Here is a 26339-nt window from a genome sequence, read left to right as displayed (position 1 = left end):
ACAGTGGAATATTATCCAGGCTTAAAAAGAATGAAATCTGGCCATCTGTAACAATACGGAAGGATCTACAGGACGTAATGAAAATGAAATAATTCAGTTACAGAACGAGAAATACCACATGATTTCACTCATCTGTGGAATTTAAGAAACAACAAATGAATGAACAAAGAAAAAAAGAAACAAACAAGAAAACAGTCTCTTAAGTCGGGAGGCCAAACTGGTGATGGCCAGAGGGGAGCTGGGGGGAGCCTGGGTGAAATAGATAAAGGGGATAAGGGTACACTTACCTTGATGAGCACGGAGTTCTGTATAGAACGGTTGAATCATTATATCGCACCCCTGAAACTAATATAACACTGTTAATTACACTTCAATAAAAAAAAGGAAAAAAAAGTGATAGTATCTCATAGTGAGAAAGAGTACAGTCCATAGAGTCAGGGTGCTGGTTTCACATCTCCTGCTTAAGTCATTTTCTAGCAGTTCCCATAAAGGGCCGTGCTTAAAGTTATCTGTGGAGAGTCTCATAGGCTGATCCTTTTGTCTTTAGTGATTTCTGTAGCTGCAGCCTCTACCCCCCCTCTCTGTCTTTCAACCTTTAGTTTAGGTACAAATTTCACTGGGAATCTATGTATAATCCTGTAAGATAGAAGTAGCTTTTCCTCTTAATATTTCCATTGTAGTCTATGACTAGTCTGATGATAGCGCGTGTGACTAACTTGTCACACGGTGTTGACAAATATTATTTTGAACATTATGGAGAGAAAAAGAGAGCGAGAGACTGAGAGAGCCAGCATGCATGTGAGCCCATGGGGAGGGGCAAAGGGAAAGGGAGAGTGAGAATCTCAGGCAGGGCATATGCTCAGCGAGAGCCAAGGAGGGACTCAGTCTCACCACACTGAGATCATGGCCTGAGCCAAAATCAAGGGTCAGACACTTAACTAACTGAGTCATGCAGGCAGTCCCTTCCTGAATTCTTCATGAAGCTTGTGAATTTTGGTGCCTCTGATAACTCGTTCAGTTTTCTGTAAAGAAATACTAAAGGCACGGTTCAGGGACTCTGCAACTTTGGACATGAGGCAATAGGTATTTCACACTTCTTTCTCAATTATCATTAGGTAATTAATTATATAGGTAGCTATTTCCTTTTAAAATAAAGAGTCTGTGTCTTTCCCCCCCCTCCAGTCCAAGAAAGAAATGGGTTTCTTATGGAAAAATTAATTAGTTTGTTATATGAATGGTTTCACGTATTTCTAGCCATCTGAACCCAACAAGAAACCTAGAAGTGTGCTTTTCTAAGGTCTGGTGAATTGAACCATGTTAATTCTATCAAGACAGTAACATACAACAGCATCAGAGTCCTACAGACTGGAAATTATCTTGGATTGTAGGCCTTTCTGCAGAAAAGGAGCACTAGTCTATGCTCAGGGGAAGAAATCATTAGCTGATAACCAAATACCCTTTTAGACAGGCTCACATAGGAATTGACCCTTGACCCAATTGAGAAAATTCTTAAAGCTCTCGGTGCTTTATTGTGGCTTCCTAACTCAGAGTGCCATCCCAGGCGCCCAAACTCTGCTTTCTTTCTGATCACCAACACTTATCTTCTGTGATCCTGGAATATTTAGTGAATGTTCTGGTAAACCACTCTAATTCAGGTGTATTTTCAATTTGGTATAGTGCAAGGAATATTTGTGTTTATAATTAGCTCATTGCTCGCTAACGACCACATTGCTAATAACCTGGCACTCTGATGAAGGCACAGGTACATGTTGGTGTAAATATATAGTGATTGATAAGTGTCATGTTGTGGGGCAGGTCATTTCTGTTTGTTCCTCCTATTTCTATGACTACTCATGAACCAATTCAAAACATATTTATTGAGAACCTATGATATGATTGGTATGGCTATAGATACTAAAGATGAAAGAGTGAACAGGTTCTGGTCCCATCTCTACTGATACGTGTATTAAATACGTGCAGTGAGTCCAATCCCTTAACATTTAATTTTTGTAAAAGAAAATAGCCTTTAAATAACAACTTGCTTTTTCAGAGGTATCAAAGTTAACTTATTGCCATCTCATATTTAAAAAGATCAGTCTGATATTTTGCAGAGAACAAGGAACTGGACTGTTGAATGAAGAAAGAAACTGAAATTACCAAATAAGAACATACTTACTCTTATGGCTTTAGGTGACTGTGTAATCCTAATGGTCCCAACAATGAAACTGGAAGTGTAAGTGGAGTCAAATATGCACACAAATCCCCCTCTCACGGACACATACACACTCATGGGCAGTGTTTTACTGCAGATAGCGTTTGTTCTCTGAGTTACCACAAACTCTCATTAAATATTCTATTCCACTTTAAACCTAGGGAAAAAATTTCTTATATAGCAAACCTGAAAAAAATCCTGTCATTTATTTTAAATGACGATCAATCTAAGGTGAGTTTTAGAAGATTTTGACAGATGATTTCTGATTGCTCTGGGCAAAGATAGAATTTTACACAGTGAAGTTACATGAGTGCTTTATTATCTCAGACTGTTATGGATGTGCAGGAGCTCTCTATGTGGGTAAAGAATGGGTCCTCTGTGACCGAAGTTTGAACAGGACTAATGATTCTAATATGCAGTGCGTTTTGGCGAAGTACATAATAGAGGCAGCGGTGGGAATCATGTCCTTGGAGACAATAAAGTGCAACCATTTTTTTGGATGCATTGCAAGGGCAAAACAAAAATTTTCTGATGAAAAGATATTTCTGGCTACTCTTCAACCAATAGATACAAAATATTGACAAGAGGCAACAAAATTGCTTTAGGTGTATACTTTCAGTGGAAAAACGTGTAAATATACTTGAAAGTAGTATACGTTCAATCAATTTCTGTCAATACTTTTCCATGGTAAAAATATAGATTTGCATCACAATTTTTTTCTGCATTGTACTCTTTATGGACAAGCCATTTTTTGGTAAAGCTTCCCATATTTAACTTTTGTAAATTCTAAATTAAAAATCTTATTTTATATAAACAGCATCTATTTCTTTAGTATAAATTATCAGAAGAAGAATTTCTGAGGCAAAGACCAGTTATATATAAATATTTTTAAAATTAACTAATTAATTACTTTTTTAAATGTTCCAGGATTCGGTAGTTGCATTAACATCAGTACTCATCACAGCAGAAGTGTATTGCTATACTTTTCTTCCAATGTGTAATGCCACATAATATTCACAAAAGTGTTTGGGTCCCTTGCCATTGTTGGGATTGTGAAGGAATCCCATCCTATTTTTTGCTTGATTTCTGATTCAGTCAGAGAAAGAAAGTAGACAAGTAAATGGATATTAAAATTCCAGTTTTATTACAGATAGAAGTATTGAAAAGATGGCTTTGAACATTGCGATAAGAAATCTTGAGGTAGTCATATCTGTCAGATAGACAGTACTTGATCCCAAGCTACCCCATGAACCAGGAGGGTACATTTTATTGAAATCTAGTTGTAGAAAAGTAACATAAAAGAGGGAAGGGAATAGGATAGATCTGGCATACCCAGATTCTTGTTCAGAATCCACCTGTCATGGGTATAGAGTCTCAGTTTGGGAAGATGGAGAAAAGAGTAGCTAGATCGTGTGTAGGCAGATGGCTGGACAGCAATGTAAATATACCTAATACCACTGAGCCGTATGTACACAGAATGTTTTAAATGTAAATTCTATGATATGTACATTTTACCACAATAAAAAGAAATAAGGGGAAAAAAGAAAAGTTACAAAGATAAAAACCAAACCAAACCAAAACCCCAAACCCCCGTAAAATCTACCTGTCTGACTAGTCTTTTCAACACCAGTGGAAGGAGAGATAGGAGAGGGGCAGGAGAATTGCACAAAGGAGTTACTGAAAAAATCTTCAAACCTTAGAAATAAGGTAGGAGAATGATTCCTTATCTTTACAATGTCATTATTTTACAAGTTCATCCAAAAATTAATTATTCAGGAAAATACGCAGGAATCTGACTTTGTTATTTATTTTTTGCTTAAAGTCCACACAGCTTGAAATGACACATTAACTGTAGATTTCTGTTCAGTAGAAGAGATATCCTAAAGACTACAGTTTCATGGTACGATAGGACATTAATCAGTTCAGTATCTAAGAGATACTGAGCAGTGGTCTTTTGTTTATAGAATGTTTATTTCTTGAATTCTCCTTTGAAACAGCCTTAACATCTTACTGGTTTAACTATTTGAACAAAATATTTTGCACGTGTTCATTGAATAATTCTATGAATCATGTATTTTCTTACTTTTTCAAAATTACTCTTAAAAGAATTCCCCTCCACATGGAGAGAAATACAAAGAGTGGGGAGCATATATTCTTCCTAATTTTCACACATTCACCGTATTTCTAAGATTTTCTCTTAACCAATTGGTTTAACAGTGAGCCTAAGGTTAACAGTGTGTATGCTTATACTGCTTAAGAGAGAAATTAGTTCTCTTTAAGGCAGAAGAGTTTACCTTCCCAATTTTATTTTCCCATTGACAGTTCCTTTAAATATATTTCTGGGCCTATGTTGGACGTTTCAGAATTTACTCCAAATCAGAGTACTAGATAAATAAGTGAGCAAGGCCACACTAAACCTGTAACTGAAAATCTACCTTCTAATATTTTTTCAGTGTCAAGTATGTCAACTATGATAAATAAGTGACCATAAGGTACAAGAGAACTTTAGAAGATACCCTAAGACCCTGGGAGAATTTAACAAGGAAGGATGATTTTGAAGGGGGACCGAATCTCCAAGAGAGGTTCAAATCTCTTTGAAGAAGGTATAGTGGCATCACTGGGTGGGGAGAAGTTCACAGGTTTTCCTGGGCCTAAACTAGTCAACAGTCCTGTGCAAGGCAGAAAGAAAACCGCTTGGCACTGACTAGTCCTAGCCAGTGGGTGCACATGAAGGTGTGCCGAGGTCATAGGAGTATAACTGTGGGTGGGAGGTCTTCACATCAGGAAGAACAGAAATAGTGATCCCCAGCCAGTCCAAGGCTGTGAGATTGCTGAAGGACTCTGTGTAACTGGAGAGTGGCTCTCACACCTCTGACACGGTGCAGCTGGCAGAACTAGCATGTTGGAGGAAGCCACTGAGAGGACTTGACTGCCAGCTGACACCCAGCTGGACTCAGAGTTGAAGGCTCCTTACCCACTCCCCTGTCCTGAGAATGTAGGGTCTGTCCAACTTCCCTACACTAGCAGCTATGTCGAGAAAATACCCTTGAAAAAATAAAGTGTTGTTGAGACCGTCTGGACTGTATAAGACTGAACCCAACGGCTCTATATAAACTTTTAAGATTCTGGCCGGTGGGTGCAGGGATCTACTCCTCTTGTCACTGCCCAAGACAGTCCTCCTGTGTAAGTTCCCTTGCTTATAAAATGGCCCCCTCTCAGTCTGGGGTGGCCTCCCTCTTTGGTCTCTTCTGGCCCTCTCTGTATTCCAGCCAGTTTGCAAACCAATGTAGCAAGGGAAGACCCTTTCTCCACTGAACAAGCTTACCATCTTACGATACTGAGTATCTTAGTATATTGCTATCTGAAATGCTTGAAAGAAATCCATCCTTTTTGTATAACAGATTAAAAGTTGAATTTGAAGCTGAGAGACAATATGTAATTTGATAATTGGCACAATGGGTAATTTTTTTAACTCTATTAGTTTATTGATTATATTGATCTTTTTTTAAAACTCAGCTTTATAAGAAGCAGACCTAAAAATACAAAGAACAGACTGATGGTTGCCGTAGGGATGGGGGTTGAGCGCATGGGCGAAAGGGGTGAAGGAGAGTGGAAGATACAGGCCTCTAGTTGTGCAAAGAATAAGTGACAGGAATATAAGGCACAACATAGGGAATGTAGTCAATGATATTGTAATAGTGTTGTATGGTGACATATAGGAGTTACCCTTGTGGCGAGCACAGCATAAGATGAAGAGGTATTGAATCCGTATGCTATACCTGAAACTAATGTCACACTGTGTGTCAGCTATATTCAAATTTTACAAAATGGCCATAAAATTAGCTTTACATTTCAATTTTTTCCTATCGTTTATTTGATTTCTATTTAATTGATTTCTGCTTTGTCTTCATTATTTCTGTCCTTTATTGTTAGCCCGTTCAGAGTATTTTCCCTTTTCTTCTAAGTTTTTTCATTGTCCCATGCTGAAGTGTGGTCAAGGTATGTTAATTTCTCAACATTTGGAGATTTTCTGGATGTCCTGTTTTAACCGAACTTAATATAATTCTTGGGGCACCTGGGTGGCTTAGTCGGTTAAGCGTCTGCCTTCTGCTCAGGTCATGATCCTGGAGCCCTGGGATCCAGCTCCATGTTGAGCTTCCTTCGCATCAGGGCGTCTGCTTCTCCCTCTGCCCCTCCCCTTGCTCCTTCTCTCTTTCTCCCTCACTCTTTCTCTCTCAAATAAATAAGATCTTTAAAACAAATAAAAATATATAGTTCTGTTGTTCACAGGACACATAATTTATATTAGACTCAATCCTTTTAAGTTTATTGAGATTTGTTTTATGTCCTAGCATAGACTCTCTTGGTAAATATTTCATGTGCCTTTAAAAAAATATGTTCAAACTTTTGTTCTTTGGTATATTATCCTTTTTCTTCCTTCAAATTTTTTTTTAATTCCAGTTAGCTACCATACAGTGTGATATTAGTTTCAGGTGTAGAATTTAGTGATTCATCACTTACATACAAGTGTTCATCACAATATGTGCCCTCTTTAATCCCCATCACCTGTTTAACCCATGCCCCCACCCACTTCCCCTCCAGTAGCCATCAGTTTGTTCTCTATGTTAAGAGTCTGTTTCTAGGTTTGCCTCTTTTCCCCCACCGTTTTTTCATTTGTTTTGTTTCTTAAGTTCTAGATATGAGTGAAATCATATGGTATTTGTCTTTCTCTGACTGACCTATTTTGCTTATCCTGATACTCTCTAGCTCCGTCCACGTCATTGCAAATGGCATATCATTCTTTTTGGTGGCTGAGTAATATGCTATAGTATATATAAACCACATCTTTTTTATTCATTTATCTATCAATGGACACTTGGGCTCCTTCCGTAATTTGGCTGTTGTTGATACTGCTGTTATAACCACGAGGGTGCATGTATTCTTTTGAATTAGTATTTTTGTATCCTTTGGGTAAATACCTAGTAGTGCAGTTGCTGGATTGTAGGGTAGTTCTATTTTTAACTTTTTGAGACCTCCATACTGTTTTCCAGAGTGGCTCCACCAGTTTTCATTATCATCAACAGTACAGAAGGGTTCCCTTTCTCTATATCCTTGCCAACACCTGTTGTTTCCCGTGTTGTTAATTTTAGCCATTCTGACTGGTGTGTGGTGATATCTCATTGTAGTTTTGGTTTGTGTTTCCTTGGTGATGAACGACATTGAGCATCTTTTCATGTGTATGTTAGCCATCTGTATGTTTCCTTTGGAAAAATGTCTATTCATGTTTTCTGCCCATTTTTTAACTGGAATCTGAGAATCAAATTGTGGAAATTATATTTTGTCTTTTAAATATTACCGCTATTGACCTGCCAGTGAGTTTTTTCTGCTGGTGTGTAGGTCTTAGTTCCAAAGGGAAGAATGATTCTGTTAGGCAACACAGCAATAGTGCTGTTGAACTAGAAGCTGAAACTACCACCTGTCCAGTTTGTGCTTGCCACTCTGTTGAACCAATGGTTATAGAAGTAGGTTATTATCCTGGCAGGGGGTAAATAATTCTGACTATCATGAGGAAATCATGGACCAGAGAAAACTATAACTAGAATTCAGGATATTGTCTAAGGTACCTCTTCTTTGTCTCATGACCAGTGATAGATGATGATGAACCAAGACAGAACCAACACAACATCACAGACTAGTCAGGAATGAAGATTTAGGTCTCTCCATCTGGAAAGATTCCATGACCAGCTGACATGCTAGATGAGGGCAAAGGAAATACTGAAATGGGAGCAGACATAATCTCTTAGCAACTTTGAAGTTTATTATATAGTATGTTGTCTATAATTACTATGCTGTTCATTACATCACCAGAATTTATTTTACTTACTAGTTGCAAGTTTGTTCTCACCACAAAAAAAAAGATAATTATGTGACATGAAAGGTGTTAGCTAATGTTAAAGTGGTAATCATACTGCAGTATATAAATCTTCCAATCTGACATGTTGTGCACTTCAAACTTACACAATGTCATATGTCGATTATATATCAATCAAATGTAAAAACAAGAAAAATAAATGGGAGCAGAAGAAAATTTTAAATATCAACTATTACCTCATGACTAGTTGTAGAAATCAAGACAATAGTTTTATTTTTTTCCTTAACACACACATTTCTTTGAGCAGCAATTATTCTTTTATTTATAAATAAATAAAAATATGTTAAGACAATGAAGTAAAACATTGGGGTGGGAGAAAGGTCACGTCCTGCCCCTAAGTTGCAGAGTCTCTCCCATTATCAACATCCCCCACTAGCACACATTTCTTTTTATTTAACTTTTCCACTTTTCTATTCCCTTATAATATAAAATATGAAATGAAATATTAATATTAATAATAAATAATAGCTTTATATGTCAGTAGTAATAGTTACAGGCTATCACAAGGAGTGTCTGTCTCAGCTAGAACAGGAATGCACGTCACCCAAACACCAGAGATGGGTGAAGTGATTGGGACTTTTTGTCTCCTCTTTTGAGGGGGAAGTTAAGATGCACAAGGGACTGTTGCATTGTGATAGGTGGAAGTGTGCTTTTATTTTTCCTTTATTTGGAAATTATCATTACACCTCGTATGTATAGATACAAAGCTAAGAAGAAGTACACTCTGCTGGGTCATTTTATTGTCATCTGATCCCAGGTATTATTCTGCTTGGAAACTGCTTTTGATTAACCATATGGGTTTTTGGTATGTGGGTGCAATTTGTTATTCCTTTATATGATTTTTTGAGAAGAAAACACCTCATTTATGTTACAGTGAAACCAGTCAATGTTGCTAGTGTCTTTCGTAATTCTTTTCACATTTCTACCATGTGAATTTTTCCAGTTTGCTAACCCTTTGCATTGAAGCTGGAATTGATTTTATTCGTTTTAAAATTCATCTTTGTATTTTATTGTTGGTGTTGAAGTATTCTTTTGGTTTTCATTTTTTTTCTGTTTTTTTTTCTGTTTTTTTTCCTCGGTGTTTTATCCTTGTGATGNTAAAATTCATCTTTGTATTTTATTGTTGGTGTTGAAGTATTCTTTTGGTTTTCATTTTTTTTCTGTTTTTTTCTGTTTTTTTCCTCGGTGTTTTATCCTTGTGATATCATTATTAACAAATTAAATGATCATATTTATCCATCACTTACCCAGAAGTCCCTATTTAAATACTTAACCATGCAAAATAGTTCTTTATTTCGGCTATAATATGAAAAGTTTAGGAAAGAGTTGAGTGTAGGCATGACTGTCCCAGAAAAAAATTATGTTACTCTAAGGAAGAAAGGCACATTTTTATTGTTTTTCACACAATAAAAGGGAAAGTAATGATATGAGAATAGATTTTGTAATGAACATTAAAATTTTTTGAAAGAAGCCCACATTGACAAATTCTGGATGCCGTAAAGTTGACTAGACTGTTCAGGGGAAAATATTATTCCTGAGAGTCTTCATTCTTTTACGTTGATAGAAATTTCATTTTTTGATTGAATTCTTGAAAGCTTGCTTCACTTGCTTGTTTCTCAGGATATAAATAAGAGGATTAGCACAGGGGTCACGAATTAATGAGTACTGATACTCCTTTATTAGTGGCCACTCGTTCCTTTGCTGAAAACTTGATATGGATGAAGATTAAGCTGCCATTGTGACAGAAATTGCAATTATGCAGGAAGAGCAGGTGGAAAAGGCTTTTTCCCCTCTCGTGGAGCAGAAGGAAATCTTAAGATAGTCTTGATGATGTAAATATAAAATAGCACCACACGAATGAGGGTTATGATCAATCCTAGTGAAGCATAGGTAATGATTGTTTTCTCTATGAACCGTGTACCCTAACATGAAGTTTCCAGGAGAGAAGATGCATCACAGCCAAAATGATCAGTCACAGTGGAGTCACAGAATTCTACCTGAAAGTCCACACAAGGTGGAGTGAACATGAGCAGTAAATAAGTCAGCCAACAACCGAGGACAAGGAGTACAGACCCTTTGGTTCATGCTGGTCCCATGATGCAGGGGTTTACATATAGTCACAAAGTGATCATGTGACCTGGCAATCAGGAGAAAAGAACGTGCCACTCCAAAAACTATGACAAAACATATTTGAGTAGCACAAGCACTATAAGTAATAGTATTATCTGTCATCGCCAGTTGATATGCTATAAAGGAATCTGGGAACACAAACACCTGTGAGTGAGACTTCTAAGAATTAGAAATTTCTGAGAAAAAAATACACGGGAGTTTTAAAGTGAGAATCAATAAATGAAAGCATGATGATAGTCCAATTCCCTGTTATACTCAACATGTAGGTGGTAAGTAGAAAATGAAAAGAACCTTCACTGTGGATTATCAGTCAATCCCAGAAGGATGAATTGGTTACAGCAGACTGCATGGTTTCTCACTGCTAACTTCTTTTTTTTAAAATAATATTTATTTTGTTATATTAGTCACCATACAGTACATCTCCAGTTCTTGATGCAATGTTCCATGATCCATTACTTGCATATAACACCCAGNTATATTAGTCACCATACAGTACATCTCCAGTTCTTGATGCAATGTTCCATGATTCATTACTTGCATATAACACCCTGTGCAATACGTGCCCTCCTTACTACCCATCACCGGCCTATCCCAATCCCCCACTACCCTCCCCTCTGAAGCCCTCAGTTTGTTTCCCAGAGTCCACAGTCTCTCATGGTTCATTCCCCCTTCTGTTTACCCCCCTTCATTCTTCCTTCTGACTTCTCTCCAAGTTGCAAGGACAATTTGAGAAACCGAATCTTGATANCAGTTTGTTTCCCAGAGTCCACAGTCTCTCATGGTTCATTCCCCCTTCTGTTTATCCCCCCTTCATTCTTCCTTCTGACTTCTCTCCAAGTTGCAAGGACAATTTGAGAAACCGAATCTTGATAAGAGGGGTCTCTCAATATCACATGGCAATGAGCCATAGATAAAGCATAAAGGCAAGCCAGATCATAGGTGATTTTTTTTTTACTTAATCACCTACACCGTCAGTATAATTTTGGCCCTTTCTTTGCTTCTATTAGCAAGAGAAATTTGCCTAATGACACTTGTTATTGAATTGCATATTTAGCACAGCATTCTTCCCCATTCTTCATTTTGTTTCTTCTTTTAAGGAAGAGTGAGTTCAATTAAATGAACACTCTAAGGCAACTTTTTTCTTTTTCTTCAACTTTCATTGTTTTACTTGATCTCAGGAGATGTGATTGAGTAACCTGAGTTCTACACTTGGGAAAAAACAGCAGAGTATTTCTGGCTCAGGTCCCCACTTTTACCCAATGCAATGAGTATCTTTCAGCACTCTTCTTAACTTCTCCCTGACAGTTTTCATACTTGGAGCCACTGCCCTAACCCAATGTGGTCTTCATAGTTCTATGACTACTATCAGAATTTATATACGTATGTATGTATGTATTTATTATATTTCCCTTTATTAAAGTTTTTATTTAAATTTCAGTTGTTTACATATAGTGTAATATTAGTTTCAGGTGTACCTGTAGTGATTCAGCTCTTACATGCAACACCCAGTGCTCATCACAAAATGCAGGCTCCTTAATCCCCATCACCTGTTTAACCCAAACTCCACCCACCTCCCCTCTGGCAACCATCTATTCGAATTTAAACTTGATAGCAAATAGAAGTGTCATTCTTCAATCCTCAACTTTTTTTACATTTGAAATGCAAATTCTGAGATGGTAGTGATGTTTTCATTATTTAGATCATCAACTTATCTAGAATTTGCCTTCTCTAAGAACCATTATTAGACTTGGACACATTTTTCTATTTTTCTGTTTGCTTGTTTAAAGGGCTACAACAGAAATTCTTTCAGTGAAAAGTCATCTCTTGGCTTCGGGTCCTTTCTCTTGGATCTTGAAACTTTTTTTACAAGTGTAGGAACTTCACAACATAGCCTAGGAATCTTTGCACGTTTGATTATTTTGATCCTCACCCAGGAGGAAGTGTTGGATACAGGCTATCCTGACAGAAATTTTACATTTTCAGATAGTTTGCTCAAGCTGAAATTTTCTGTTACTTTGGTTTTAGTGTCACTGAGGCAAAAATCAAGTTGANAATTCTTTCAGTGAAAAGTCATCTCTTGGCTTCGGGTCCTTTCTCTTGGATCTTGAAACTTTTTTTACAAGTATAGGAACTTCACAACATAGCCTAGGAATCTTTGCACGTTTGATTATTTTGATCCTCACCCAGGAAGAAATGTTGGATACAGGCTATCTTGACAGAAATTGCGCATTTTCAGATAGTTTGTCTCAAGCTGAAATTTTCTGTTACTTTGGTTTTAGTGTCACTGAGGCAAAAATCAAGTTGACTATCCCAGGCACGTTAGTTTTTCATTACTTTTTTAGTTCCATCCAGTCTTCCCCTGACAGTCTCCACTGAACCTTGCCAGCATCTCAACCTCTCCTTCACGGCTCAATTCATAACAATAAAGTTCATTGTAATAGCCAGAGATTGATGACTACATTTTCTCTTTTTCATGGCTGCCTTTTGATTATCTAAACTTTAAACATCTCTAAGGTTACTAATTTAGGTATCCTATTTTCCTTTCCTCATACAGGTAAAGTGGAATTCTAAGAAAATACATTTACAACAGAAAGAAGATTAATCGTAAAGATGAACATAATTGATCACAGCAGTGCATGATAAAAATGCCATCATGTTTCCAATAATCACTTTTCTATTTCCCGGTTATTCCCTTTTCCTATCCTCCTTCTCTAGCCATACTACTTGGAGTGTCTGTTCTCTAGACCATTATACCTATGCTTTTAAAAATATAGTCATATTTTATATCCCTTACAGTTAAGAAATTAATAAGATCCCATGCAGGAAGGTAATAGTATTATTAATTACATGCTGTTGTTAAAAAATGAGTAGAATGGTAATTATGAATGTTTAAAAGTACTGTGAATTCACCTCATGAAATTTCCAAATTATTTCTAAAGAAAATTAAAGGACAAACACAAAATATGCCCCCAAATTGGGTGCTACTCTAACCTTGAGTTATTTCATCATTTTTTTCTTCCTGAAAATTTTCAAACTTAAATTTTAAAGTGTCATACCTAGTTTTCTAATAGTCATTCATACCTTCTGTTGACAATTTCACCAAAAATGTTCTTAGGTCCCTAGAACTGGTAAAAGTTAAAATGGAAGATTTTTTTCCATTTTTTAAACTTAAATTCAGTTAGCCAAGGTATAGTACATCATTAGCTTTTGATATAATGTTCAATGATTCATTAGTCGAATATAACACTCAGTGTTCATCATATCACATGCCCTCTTTAATTCCCATCATTTTTAGTAGAGATGTATAAATACAGTGACTATGTGTTTTCAGAAACCCACATTCACAAAAGCCCTGACAATGCAGAGATCTTAGAAATGTTTTATTCAGATACCATCACTAAATATTGTATCCCAGTGCAAATTTAGGAAATAACTTCTTTGCATTTAGTAGTTTAAGGAGAAGTAAAAACTGACACAGAGGCAAACGAATAGCAAAAATGGATTATGGAAGAGTTGATGGCCTGATCTTTTCTAGACACGGAGATAGGGTGCCCTGTAATTTTTAAACTATCAATGACTTCTATTTTATTTGCTGAATATGCTATGGGTGCATAAGATCATGTGAAAAATAAACAAGAGGGTCCTTTGTGATTATTGTATAAAAGCCGGTAATGAATCTTCTGATGAACATTGACACACAAAATATACATGTAGCAGTGGGACCATTTTCTTAGAGACACAGAAGCATAACCGTAGCATTAAATATATAAAGAACCGCAACCATGATGCTAAAACAAAGCAAATGCCTGGCTTCTCTTCTAAGGCAACTGGATTTAAGAATTTGATTTTTAATTTTTGTTTTAATTTTTTACATTAAAAATTTAGAACATTTTATGAAGAAACATGAATACCTAAAAGTGCACATATTTTAACTGCACATTGCAATGAATTTTCATTAACTGAACTTATATAGATAACTAGCAACAACAGAACAGTACCATCGCCTGGAAAATTTGCCTAGCACTCACTTAGTCAGAGAGTTATTAAACAGCCACCACTCACTCTTTCATATCTACTGCCAGGAAAATCACTGCCCTGATTTGTAATAATATAGATTGTTCATGTTTCTGTATTTTATATTAATGGAGTCATGTAACATGATACATTTTATGTTTGACTCTTTCCAGTCAGTATAAGATAGTGAGACCCTCCCGTATTATTGCACGTGATTGTAGATCATTCGTTATTGTAATCAGACCTACTACTCAAGTCTAGAACACTCAAAGAAAGAATCCAATAGAGCAGAATAAAAATTCTTAACCCTTAGTATTGGTTATTTCCTTTACTGGAAAATTGTTTGTATATATTTAGCTTTTGATGATATACACTCTCTTCTACATTTTTTTGGTTTCATTTGTACTTTATCTTACTTCTTGAAATGGATATTTAGAACACTGATTTTAGTGTTTCTTCTTTTTAAAATACAAATACTTAAACTACATATTTCTCTCCAAGCACACCTTTATCTGTATCACACAGGCTTTGGCATGTGGTATTTTCATATAATAGAGTACAAAATATTTTCTAATTTCCATTTTGAGTGCCTTTTTTATGCAGATGCCTTTCAGATGTATGCTATTTAGTTTCTGAATATATGTGAGATTTTCAACGTATCTTCATATTGATTGCTTCCTCATAACTTCAATTTCATAAACATTTTTTCTCCTAAAATTAGTGTGCAGTTTTCAGGGTTTTTGTACAATCTTTCATACTGATGATTAGGTCTACTTGCTGCATGAGTTGTTTAGACTTCTGGATCATATTGATGCTTTGGTCAGTTTGCTCTATGCAATGCTGAGATAAGGTGTTAAAATCACCCACTATGATTATGGCTTTTTCCATTTTTCCTTTTTGTCCTATAAGGCTTTTATATTCTCAGGTTACATGATAAAGTGTATAAAATTTAGAAATGTTATATCTTCCTAATGAATAAAAACATTTTTTATCATTTTTTTAGCTCTACTTGTTAGTATTTTCAAAAGAATTAGAAACACATCCTAGGAGTGGGAAATGAAATATATTTTCAGATGAAGAGGATTTCTTTTCTTTGGAGGTGATAATTTATATTTATCTCCAGTTATATAATTTGGCACCATACCCCTGTTCCAGGGTTTAATCCTGTTGCACTGATGCTTTAGATGTACATCGTCATTTTCTCCAGCTACGAATCAGGAAACCTGCACCACTTATATTAATGAATTGCTTTCAATAAAAATAATTGTATTTCTCTCTTTTCTTATTTTTTGTATGAAATTATGACTTTTTATGAGCCCAAATTGTCAGCTCTTTTTTTTTTTTTTTTTTTTTTTTTAAGAATTACCTGATGGCTTTCAACAGGTTTGGTGAATCTTAGAGTACCAGAAGTAAAGATAAGTAAAATTAAGAATTTTACTCTTTGGACAAACCTTTATGTTGTTCGTTCATTCTTTCGTTCTTTCTTTTTCCTTCCTTCCTTCCTTCCTTCCTTCCTTCCTTCCTTCCTTCCTTCCTTCCTTCCTTTACCTCTCTTTCTTTTTAGTTTTTATTTAAATTCCAATTAGTTAGGGGCACCTGGGTGGCGCAGTCGTTAAGCGTCTGCCTTCGGTTCAGGGCGTGATCCCAGCGTTCTANGTTCTTTCTTTTTCCTTCCTTCCTTCCTTCCTTCCTTCCTTCCTTCCTTCCTTCCTTCCTTCCTTCCTTTACTTCTCTTTCTGTCTTTTTAGTTTTTATTTAAATTCCAATTAGTTAGGGGCACCTGGGTGGCGCAGTCGTTAAGCGTCTGCCTTCGGTTCAGGGCGTGATCCCAGCGTTCTAGGATCCGAGCCCCACATCAAGCTCCTCCGCTAGGAGCCTGCTTCTTCCTCTCCCACTCCCCCTGTTTGTGTTCCTTCTCTCTCTGGTTGTCTCTGTCAAATAAATAAATGAATAAAATCTTTAAAAAAATTAAACTCCAATTAGTTAACATATAGTGTAATATTAGTTTCAGGTGTACAATTTAGTGATTCAACATATTATATTCATTATATTGCTAATATGGTCTTGTACTAAATTATACTTTAATTTTCATAGCACTTTATATTCAAACAGAATATCAGAATAATTTCCAAACCAGAGGACAGGAATTTATCTGTAACCAGTGCAAATTTTGTGTTACATAGATCTAATTGTTGTTCCTCACTCATTAGCAATCAAAAATTCCAGAACACCTATTTGTTTAAAAAAAGCAAAAATAAACCATGTGTAATAAATATAACCAGTCAATTCATCCAATCTGAACCTTTTTGATCAACAAAGTTTCTAGTAGTCTTTTTGAAGAGATTTTTTTACTGTTCATACCATGAAGTGGCTATTTTAAACCAATAAATAGAAGGCCAGTGTATATAACATATATGTGCTATTATCTATTTTGGGTTGTAAAGTATAAAATTAGAAATGTTAATATTTTATTAACGAGGGAAAATCAAATGTCAGCTTTAAATAATCTTAATTTTCAGACCTTGATGATGATAAAATATTGAATTTTATTTTAATTTTGAAACTTCCAGTATCTACTTTAAATACCTAGGATAAAAAAAGATTTTTTTTATTTACATGAGAATTGTCTCATATATCATACAACATAAGGATTAGTAAATGCACTCACTATAAGGAATAGTTAAAATTTCTAGTAGTATTTAAGAAGAAGTAGTCTCAATAATTTTCATTTTGGATGGTCTCTTTGATTAATGTGGCTTTGGCTAAAAATGATAGGCTCCTTTTATGTGGGTGCAGGGCAAGCTGCAGTTGGAATGACTCAGCCAAACAGCACTTGAGAGTCTATCCAAACTTTAGGGAGAGTGCCTTACACTTAAGGCACATACTTAAGCCAAATGATGGATCACAAGGATGGCCTTACTTCGAATTCAGTAGCCCTAGGAAATATACTACTGTGGATTGATTTTGAATTGCACATATGCAACTTTGGGAGTTGTGAGTGAGTATTTTTCCAGGAGCCACTGAGGTGAGATTTGAGATTTATAGGAATTGGCGGGCTGAACAAAATTTTCTATTAAATGGCAAACAAGTGAATTCCCAATTTCTTATAAAACACTGCTTTTGTTCTAACTTGAGTTGTTAGTGTGAGATCTAGGTGGACAGAATAGACAGACTTCCCCAAATTTTCATTCTTTCAAAATCTGTTTTGAAGTATAGTTATGGTCAAAAGGGGAGATTGTAGGGGGATGGACTTATTCAATTCTTCAGGCTGGCCAACAAGTTTAAAAGTTCCTTTCTGGAGACATCTGGGTAGATGAAGGCAGTATAATTCTATACCATCCTGCCTCCCATTATTTCTTCCCAAATGATACAAAATTGTAAAAATGGGAAAGTAAATTCTACACCAGAGATAGGCAAACTTTTTTGTAAAAGGCTAGATAGTAAATATTTTTTACTTTTTGGGCCATGAGGTCTCTGTTAAGTTACTCAACTCTGACATTAAAAGCAGCCATAGACAATAGGCAGATGAGTGGGAATGGAAATGTTTCAATAAAACTTTATTTAATAGAACCAGTGGTAGCTAGATTTTACTCTCAGACCTTAATTTTCTGACTCTTGCTCTGTAATGTGTTCCCTACTTCCAAGGTACTCCTAAGGGCTTTCCTGGTGTTTAGCTAGAAGCCTGTGGTTTGAAGAGATATTAACAAGGTCTCATCACTTTCTCTGGGCCCAAACTGCAAGCCCACAGACTACTTGGCCTCTAGTCTCTCTGTTGAACCCTCAGTCTTTCACCGGTAAACCTGCAAGTTTCAGTCAATTCCTCAGCCAAGGCATAAATGGGGAGCTTCTGCTCAGATCCCAGCTCAATATAGGACTTACCTGAGGATGCTAACCAGTTCAGCAGACTTGATCTTTGCCAACTTAACCTGGAGGGACAACCATGTTGATCTTAGTCTCTATCTCATACTGTGGACTGACCTAGTGCTAACTGTGACACATTTACTGACTGTTCCTATTACAGAGAGAGATGGGTTTGAACTTCTTGTTGTCAAGTTTCTTCATAAAATTCATTCAGTTTTATGATGATTAACGGAGAAAACATGGGCTCAAATTAGTTACTCTGACAGGGTTGGAAAAAAAAGTCCTCTTATTTTTAATCTTGTTTCATGTTTTGTTGGTGTGTGTGCATGCATGTATGAGTGCTTGCATGTTACTGTCAAGCAGATGTGGTCTAAATTATTCTCTTGTTTCTTGAAAAAAATCTAAATATTCTGATTTCCTTATATCTTTTGTATATCATATCTGTTTCCAGATTCCTGGTATTTATTTTCTTACTTTGGTTATGTTTTAATTTTACTTAATATGCCCATTTTGAGTTTATGTTAAAGTTTATCTTATTAATACATTAAAACAAAGATGATCTATTTCTTCCTATATTTCAAATGTTTCTTTTGGCATATTTACATATGTAAATTAAAGGATTTTTGAAAAAGTACTGATTCAAAAAATTTCCCAGGACTCATAGACACTATATTTAATATGTTATATAATTTCTTTGTGAATACTAATAGAAAACATTAGTGAGAGATGAGAGAAGATTTTATTTCTTGGAAACAAATTCTCAGGTTCGTTTATTTGAGGAAACAGTTTGGACTGAGATTAAAGAGAGAAAGAAATTATTTATTCTGAGTAGGTTCACAAATCAGATTTAAAAGATTCTGAGGTTAGTTAACCTTACTGGACTAGTTAGGACTTCCAGAAAAAAAAAAATTGTATGGAACAAATAATTGCTTTCATTGTTTTTTCAAATTCCATGTGCTCTTACTTGTGTAAGATAAGTGCATTTTTTTTTATTGTGCCACTGAAAGCTTGTTTCACTTGCTTGTTCCTCAAAGTATAAATGAAAGGGTTCAACAAAGGGGCAACAGACGTAGTGAGGACTGATACCCCTTTATTGATGTCCACTTCTTCTTTGGCTGAAGGCTTGAGATAGATGAAAATACAGCTGCCATATGTGATGGAAACAACAATCATGTGAGGAGAACAAGTAGAGAAAGCTTTCCTTCTTTGAGAAGCAGAAGGGAATCTTAGAATTGTCCTGGTGATATACGCATAGGAAAGAATGACACCTGTCAGTGTAATAATGAATGTCAGGGGGATTATAACCATCTGTTCTATAAACCAAGTATCTGAGCATGAAATCTTAAAAAGAGGAGATGCGTCACAGCCAAAATGACCAATGGCATTGGAGTCACAGAACTCCAGCTGGAGGCCCATACCAAGGGGTGTAATGATGATCATCAGCCCTGAGATCCAGCAGCAGAGGACAAGGATGGTACAGACTCTGGTGCTCATGATGGTCATGTAATGAAGGGGTTTGCAGATGGCCACATAGCGGTCATAGGACATGGCTGCCAGGAGAAAAAAGCTCTGTGGCCCCAAAAAGCCCAATAAAAAATATTTGACTGGCACAAGCATTATAAGTAATGGTTTTGTCTCCAGTTGGTATATGTACAGGAATCTGGGAATACATACTGTTGTGAATGAGATTTCTAAGAAGGAGAAGTTTCGAAGAAAAAAATACATGGGTGTTTTAAGATGAGAATCCATGAATGTCAGAATGATAATGGTCAGATTTCCAGTAATGCTCAGCACATAGGTGAGGAATAAGAAGATAAAAAAAAGAACTTGCAGCTGTGGGTCCTCTGTAAGTCCCAACAAGATGAATGTTGTTATTGCTGTGTGATTTCTCATTGCTACTTTTGACATTTTTGGCACTCTAAATGTAAAAAGTCAAGGACAAAGTATCTAAACAGAAGAAAGGAAACAATAAGGCAAAAATCAATGAAACAGAAAACAATAAAGCAAGAGAGGAGTTCAAAAGAATCAAGAGCTGACTCTTAGAAAGGATAAATAGCATTGATAAAACTGTTGTGAGACTGATCTGGAAAAAAGAAAAAGCAAGATTTATCAGGAATAAGAGCAGTAACCTCATTAGAGATTGTACGGATATTAAGAAGATAAAAATGAAATATTTTGAAAACATCTGCTGAATAGATTTAGTAACATAAATGAAATGAGCTAATTATTTGAAAGATATAATTTTCCAAAGCTAATTCAAGATGAAATACCTAATTTATACAGCCCTGTATCTATTAAAGTAAACAAATATATGGTTAAATCTGCCTATAAAGAGAACTCCAGGCTCAGATCTCTTAATTGTAGATTTCTTCTAAGCATTTACAACAAACAAAAACAGCAATTCTTTTTTAATAATAATTTTTAATATGTTAGTCATCATACAGTATATCCTTAGTTTTTGATGTAGTGTTCCATGATTCATTAATTGGATATAACACCCAGTGCACCATGCAATATGTGTCCTCCTTAATACCCACCACTGGCCTATCCCAGTCCCACACCCCACTCCCCTCTGAAGCCCTCAGTTTGTTTCCCAGAGTCCATAGTCTCTCATGTTTCATTCCCTCTTCTGATTACCCCCCTTCATTCTTCCCTTCCTTCTCCTACCGATCTTCCTGCTATTTCTTATGTTCCATAAATGAGTGAACATGTAATACCAAAATTATACAAATTCTTTCATAAAACTGATTGTCGAAAGCAAGAATTATAACATTATCTGATGGAGCTTCTGATGTATATAAACATAATATAAATGAAAACCACAATAAAGAAGGGAAGAGAGAAGGGTCCTATACAGTAATACATTTTCTACATTCTACCTCCAGTGGTAAAAATGGATTCTAAGCGGTCTGTGAAATGTTTACTCTGTATATTATAATTCACACAAGAACTTTTAAGAAATGGTATAGTCAAAAACACATTATATAAATTAAAATGAAACACTAGGGCTGTTAATTTTAAGGCAAGAAATGGGAAGCAAAAGAAAGAACAACAATGGGAACAAACAAAAATCAAGTAATGATTAACAAAAATCCAAACATAAATATTTACATTGTATAAGTGATCAAAACATACCACACCAATCAAAAGACAGAGATTATTAGAATGTGTTTTTTTAAAAATTGCCCACCAGATGTAGTATTTAAACACTTCACTTCGAATAAGATAAGCTAAAGAATTAAAAAATGAGTACCGGGTAAGCCATAGTAAAGAGGATGTTGGAGTAACTATGTTAATAACACCACAAAGGAAAATTACATACTGATAAATGAACCAATTCACCGAGAATACGTAAAGATTCAAATTATTGATGTATTTAACAGTGCATCAAAGTATATGAAGAATAAACTGGCAAAATGAAAGAAGAAAGAGATAAATTGGCAATTATTGTTGGAGATTTCTCTTACTAATCAATGGAACTAGTTAACTGAAAAGCAACAAAATTGAAGAAAAACTATACAGTATCTCCAATCAATTCTATGTAATTGATATTTATAGAAAACTCTCCCTAATAATAGCAGAATGCACATTATTTTGAAGTATGCGTGGAAGATTCAACAAGATAGATATTTTAACAAGAGAGGCAATATAAAACAAATGTGACTGTATTTTAAACAAATTGGAATCATATAGAGGATATTCTGTGACCACAAAGAATTCAGGCTGAAAATCAATAACCAAAAAAACCCAGAAAGAAAATATTTACAAATTAAACACACCACTTTTTTAAAAAAAAATATTTATTTCTTTATTTGACGGAGAGAGAGAGACAGCCAGCAAGAGAGGGAATACGAGCAGGGGGAGTGGGAGAGGAAGAAGCAGGCTCCCAGCGGATCAGGGAGCCCAATGCGAGGCTTGATCCCCGGACCCTGGGATCAGGCCCTGAGCCGAAGGCAGATGCTTAATGATTGAGCCACCCAGGTGCCCCTAAACAGGTCACTTCGAAATAATTCATGAGTCAACCACCAAGACTCAAAGGAAATAAAATAACACATTGAAATAAATGAAAATAAGATACATCATATCAAAATATGTGGAAAGCAGGCAGGAATGAGTGGAAAATTTATAATGTTAAATGTTTATATTAGAAAAGAAAAAAGTTTCAAATCAAATATAAAATCTTTGACAATTAAAAAAAAACTAGGAAAAAAGGTGAAATAAACCCAAAGAATGGAAGGGAAGTTAAGATAAAGACCAGAAATCAATAAAATTTGAAACAAAAATACAGTAGAGAAAATTAATTTAACCAAAAGCGGGTTCTTTAGAGATTAATAATATTGGTAAACTTCTAACCAGATTGAAAAGCAAAACAAAACAAAATAAAACACTGGCAGAGGGAAAACACACTTTCTAGAAAAATCAGAAACAAAACCTATCACCCTAGATCTCAGATATTGAAAGGCTAGTAAAAGGATACTACAAGCAATTAACACAAATACTTTAGACAACTTAAATGAAATAAATGAATTTTCAAAGTCAGCAAACTATAAAAACACATCCAAAATGAAATACATAACCTGAAATAGTCCTACAACTACTAAAGAAATTGAATTTGTAGTTAAAAACATTCTAAAGCAAAATTTCCAGGACTAGATATTTAAACATGAAATATTATGGATTCTCACAACCTCTTTGAGAAAATAAGAGTAGGGAATGTATCCCACTTTAGTTTTTGAGGATTTAAAAACACCTGTAAGATTTAGAGAGAATGCAAGGCCTAAAATAGGAGGTCACATTTGAAGAACATAAAAAGCGATGGGAGTTTTCACTGCTTTACATCAAAACTTATTTTAAAGAAACCATCATTAAGACAAGTGACAAAACAAAAAACAATATTAGACAGATTTCTTCAGAAAACAGAATATATAAGCACCCTCTCCATCTCCTTTCATAGGGTCAGTGTTACCATGATATCAAAACCAAACAAAGATATTACAAAAAAAGAAAAACTATTGAACAATATCCTCTATAAACGTAGATAGAAATTTTCAACAAAAGAATAAATAGCAAATCAAACTCATTATACTCAATAGCAATATACGCATAACACGTCATGAGAAGGTGACATTTACCCCAGGAATTCAATATTTATTCAATTAAATATTCAATTTTTAAAATCAATTAATTTATTCTCCACAATAACAGAAAAAAAAGGAGAATTCTTCTGAATAGTTTCAGGAAAAAATATTTGACAAATTTCAACACTTAATTTATGCTGAACATTTCTCGGTAAAATAGAAGCAGAGAAAACTGTCTCAATGTGATAAGGATACCCAGTTATAAAAAAACAAAACAAAACTTCTGCTAACATCAAATAGAAGGAGGAAAGCCTGAAAGCTTTCCTCTAAAATCATGAGCTACGAAAGGATGACTACTTCATAGCTCATGTTCAACACTGTGCGGGAGTTCCTAACCAATAAAATAAGGTGAGAAAAAAATGATGATACTGTGATTAGAAATAAAGGAGTTAAATCATCTTCCTTTGGTAACATGACCGGGTAGATAAAGAATCCTAAATGACCAACAAGATAATCCTTGAATAAATAAGTGAGTTTAGCAAAAGCACAAGAGAGAGTGTCAATGTATATTAAAAAATTGTATTTGTGTATAAAAACGAGAGTTCGATCTTGAAAATTTTTAAAAATGTCATTTACAGTATCATTTAAACATGAAATACTTGAGCATAAATTGAACAAATTATAATAGTATAGCAATACAAAGGAAACTTTAAAAAGCTGACATTGAGATATGTGTAAACATATAACTCATTGGAATAGAACAATGTGTACTGGAATAGAGTAACATAAGGCAAAGTGAGGGAAAAATGATTTCTTATCACAAATGGTGTTGCTACCATAAGATATACATATGGATAAAAACGAACACGATGGAATATATAGATTATAGACCTAATAAAAAGTGGCTTTTCAAAACACTGTTGGGGGTGCCTGGGTGGCTCAGTCTATTAAGCATTTGCCTTCTGCTCAAGCCATGATCCCAGGATTCCGAGGATTCCTAGGATCTAGCCCCAGGGCTGGCTCCCTGCTCCATGGACAGTCTGCTTCTCCCTCTCCCTCTGCCCTTCTCCCCATCTTCTGCTTTCTCTCATTATCTCTCTCTCAGATAAATAAATAAAATCTTTAAAAAAATAACATTAAAAAGTGAAAAGGGGGTGCCCGGTTGGCTAAGTCAGAAGAGCCTGCGACTCTTGATCTTGGGGTCTTGAGATCAAGCCCCACATGGGGTGTAGAGATTACTTAAATAAATAAACTTTAAAAAAATAACTGTTTTTAAAAAAGTGAAAAGAAAGGCTCTATACTAAGAGAAAATATTTATAAGACATGTATCTCACAAAGGTTATATGTAGATATAACATATACATCTATACACACTATATGTATATGCACATATATTTTATGGATATGCTTCATTTTATATATCTGAAATACATCTTAATGTATATTGTGTGTCTAATATGACAAAGATATAAAGTAAAATGTATGTATAAGTATACACACATACTCATACACACAGTTTACTCATATGAAGACAAAGAGCCCAATAAAACTGGTCAAAGATTTCAGCATATACTTCACATAAGAAGAGGCATGAATATCAAATGTGCACGTGAAAAGATGCGCAACATCATTAGCCATTAAGGAAATAAAAACTCAATGATAATAAGACATTACTAAACACTTGTTAAAATAGCCAAAAATCAATGTACTAGCAATAGCAGGGGTGGGAAGAACATGAGGCATTGAAATTTTCTTGTATTGCTGGTGGAAATACAGCAAAACCATTTGGAATGCAGTTTTCCAGTTTCTCATAAAATTAATAATATATCTATTATATAACACGGCAAATCCGTCCCTAAGAATTTACCTAAGAGAAAAAAAGTATGACCTTAGAAAGACTTGATAATTGCAACTTTATTCATAATAATCAAAAGAGGAACGTAATACAAGTAATCATTGAGAAGTGATTTTAAAAAGTGGTATATTTATACATAGAATGCTACATAGCAGTAAAAGAATAAGAATTCATCTGTGTGATAATGTGGATAAATCTGAAAGTAGTATGCCAGGGGAAAACATATACATATTAGAGGGAAAATACTGTAAGAGTTAATTTAATTGGAAAAGACAACCCAAATCTATTATGAAGGTTAATTAACTGGGAAAGAGAACAAACATTTAGAAATGATAGAAATTTATATATCTTGATTGTATTAGTAGTTAGACAGATGTATACATACATTTGTCAAGACTTGATGGAATGCTACACTTAAAATACGTGCATTTTATTGTATGTAAGTTATACTTTAATAAAATTGATTTTTTTCTTAAGCAGTCCATGTCCAGCATGGAGACCCACATGGGCCTTGATACCACCCTGAGATCAAGACTGAGCTGAGATCAGGAGTGAGATGCTTAACTGACTGAGCCACACAGGTGCACTAAAAGTGATTTAAGTAAGACAAGTCACAGAATGTGAGAAGATACTTGCAATGATTGTCAAGGACTGTAACCAGAATTTATAAAATCTACTACAACTCAGTAAGAAAGAAAAACCTAACCTTATAACAATTAGACTAATTTCTTCACTGAAGAGCATGTCTAAAGGCCAGTGAACATATAAAATGTGAACTTTCTAGTACTTAGGAAAAGGAAATTAAATTCACAACTACTGCACAACCGTGAGAATAATGGACGTTAAATAGATGGACCATCCCAAGTATTGTGAAGATTAGAGTGTGCATTCCTATAAACTCTATGAAAACTTTTTGAATGTATTTATTAGGCTGATGTCCGATATATATGGAACAGGAAATTACAATCCTGGGTATTTATCCAATCAAAATGTGCACATATGTACACAAAATATATGCATGTTTAGAAAGTTTTAGCCTCATTATTCCCAATAACCCAAAGATCATAAAACATTAAAAAATCCATCAGTGATAGAATCAGTTTTTAAAGTGTGATATATTCATAAAATGGAAGGACATAACAATGAAGATAAAAATAATATTGCTACATTCAATAGCATGAAAAGTTCTCCCAAACATGATTTTGAGTGAAGAAGCAAGACACAAAAGAATATGTAGAATATGATTTCAGTTACACA

The 26339-nt window shown here is 35.0% G+C and overlaps 1 protein-coding gene and 1 pseudogene across 1 annotated transcript; both read right to left on the bottom strand.

The window, feature by feature from the left end:
- Positions 1-9713: 9713 nt before the first annotated feature.
- Positions 9714-11863, bottom strand: LOC117796596 (annotated as a pseudogene).
- Positions 11864-19109: 7246 nt separating this feature from the next.
- LOC117796812 (olfactory receptor 6C2-like) lies at positions 19110-20042 on the bottom strand. The gene is given in 3 exon segments (XM_034646508.1): positions 19110-19715; positions 19717-19799; positions 19802-20042. Coding segments are annotated over 3 exon segments (930 nt in total).
- Between the last annotated feature and the right edge of the window lie 6297 nt (positions 20043-26339).

This window comes from Ailuropoda melanoleuca, chromosome 16 (genome assembly GCF_002007445.2).
Source record: "Ailuropoda melanoleuca isolate Jingjing chromosome 16, ASM200744v2, whole genome shotgun sequence".
NCBI classification, from domain to species: Eukaryota; Metazoa; Chordata; class Mammalia; order Carnivora; family Ursidae; genus Ailuropoda; species Ailuropoda melanoleuca.
The sequence above is the reverse complement of the archived record's forward strand: the minus strand, read 5'-3'. Positions and strand labels throughout refer to the sequence as shown.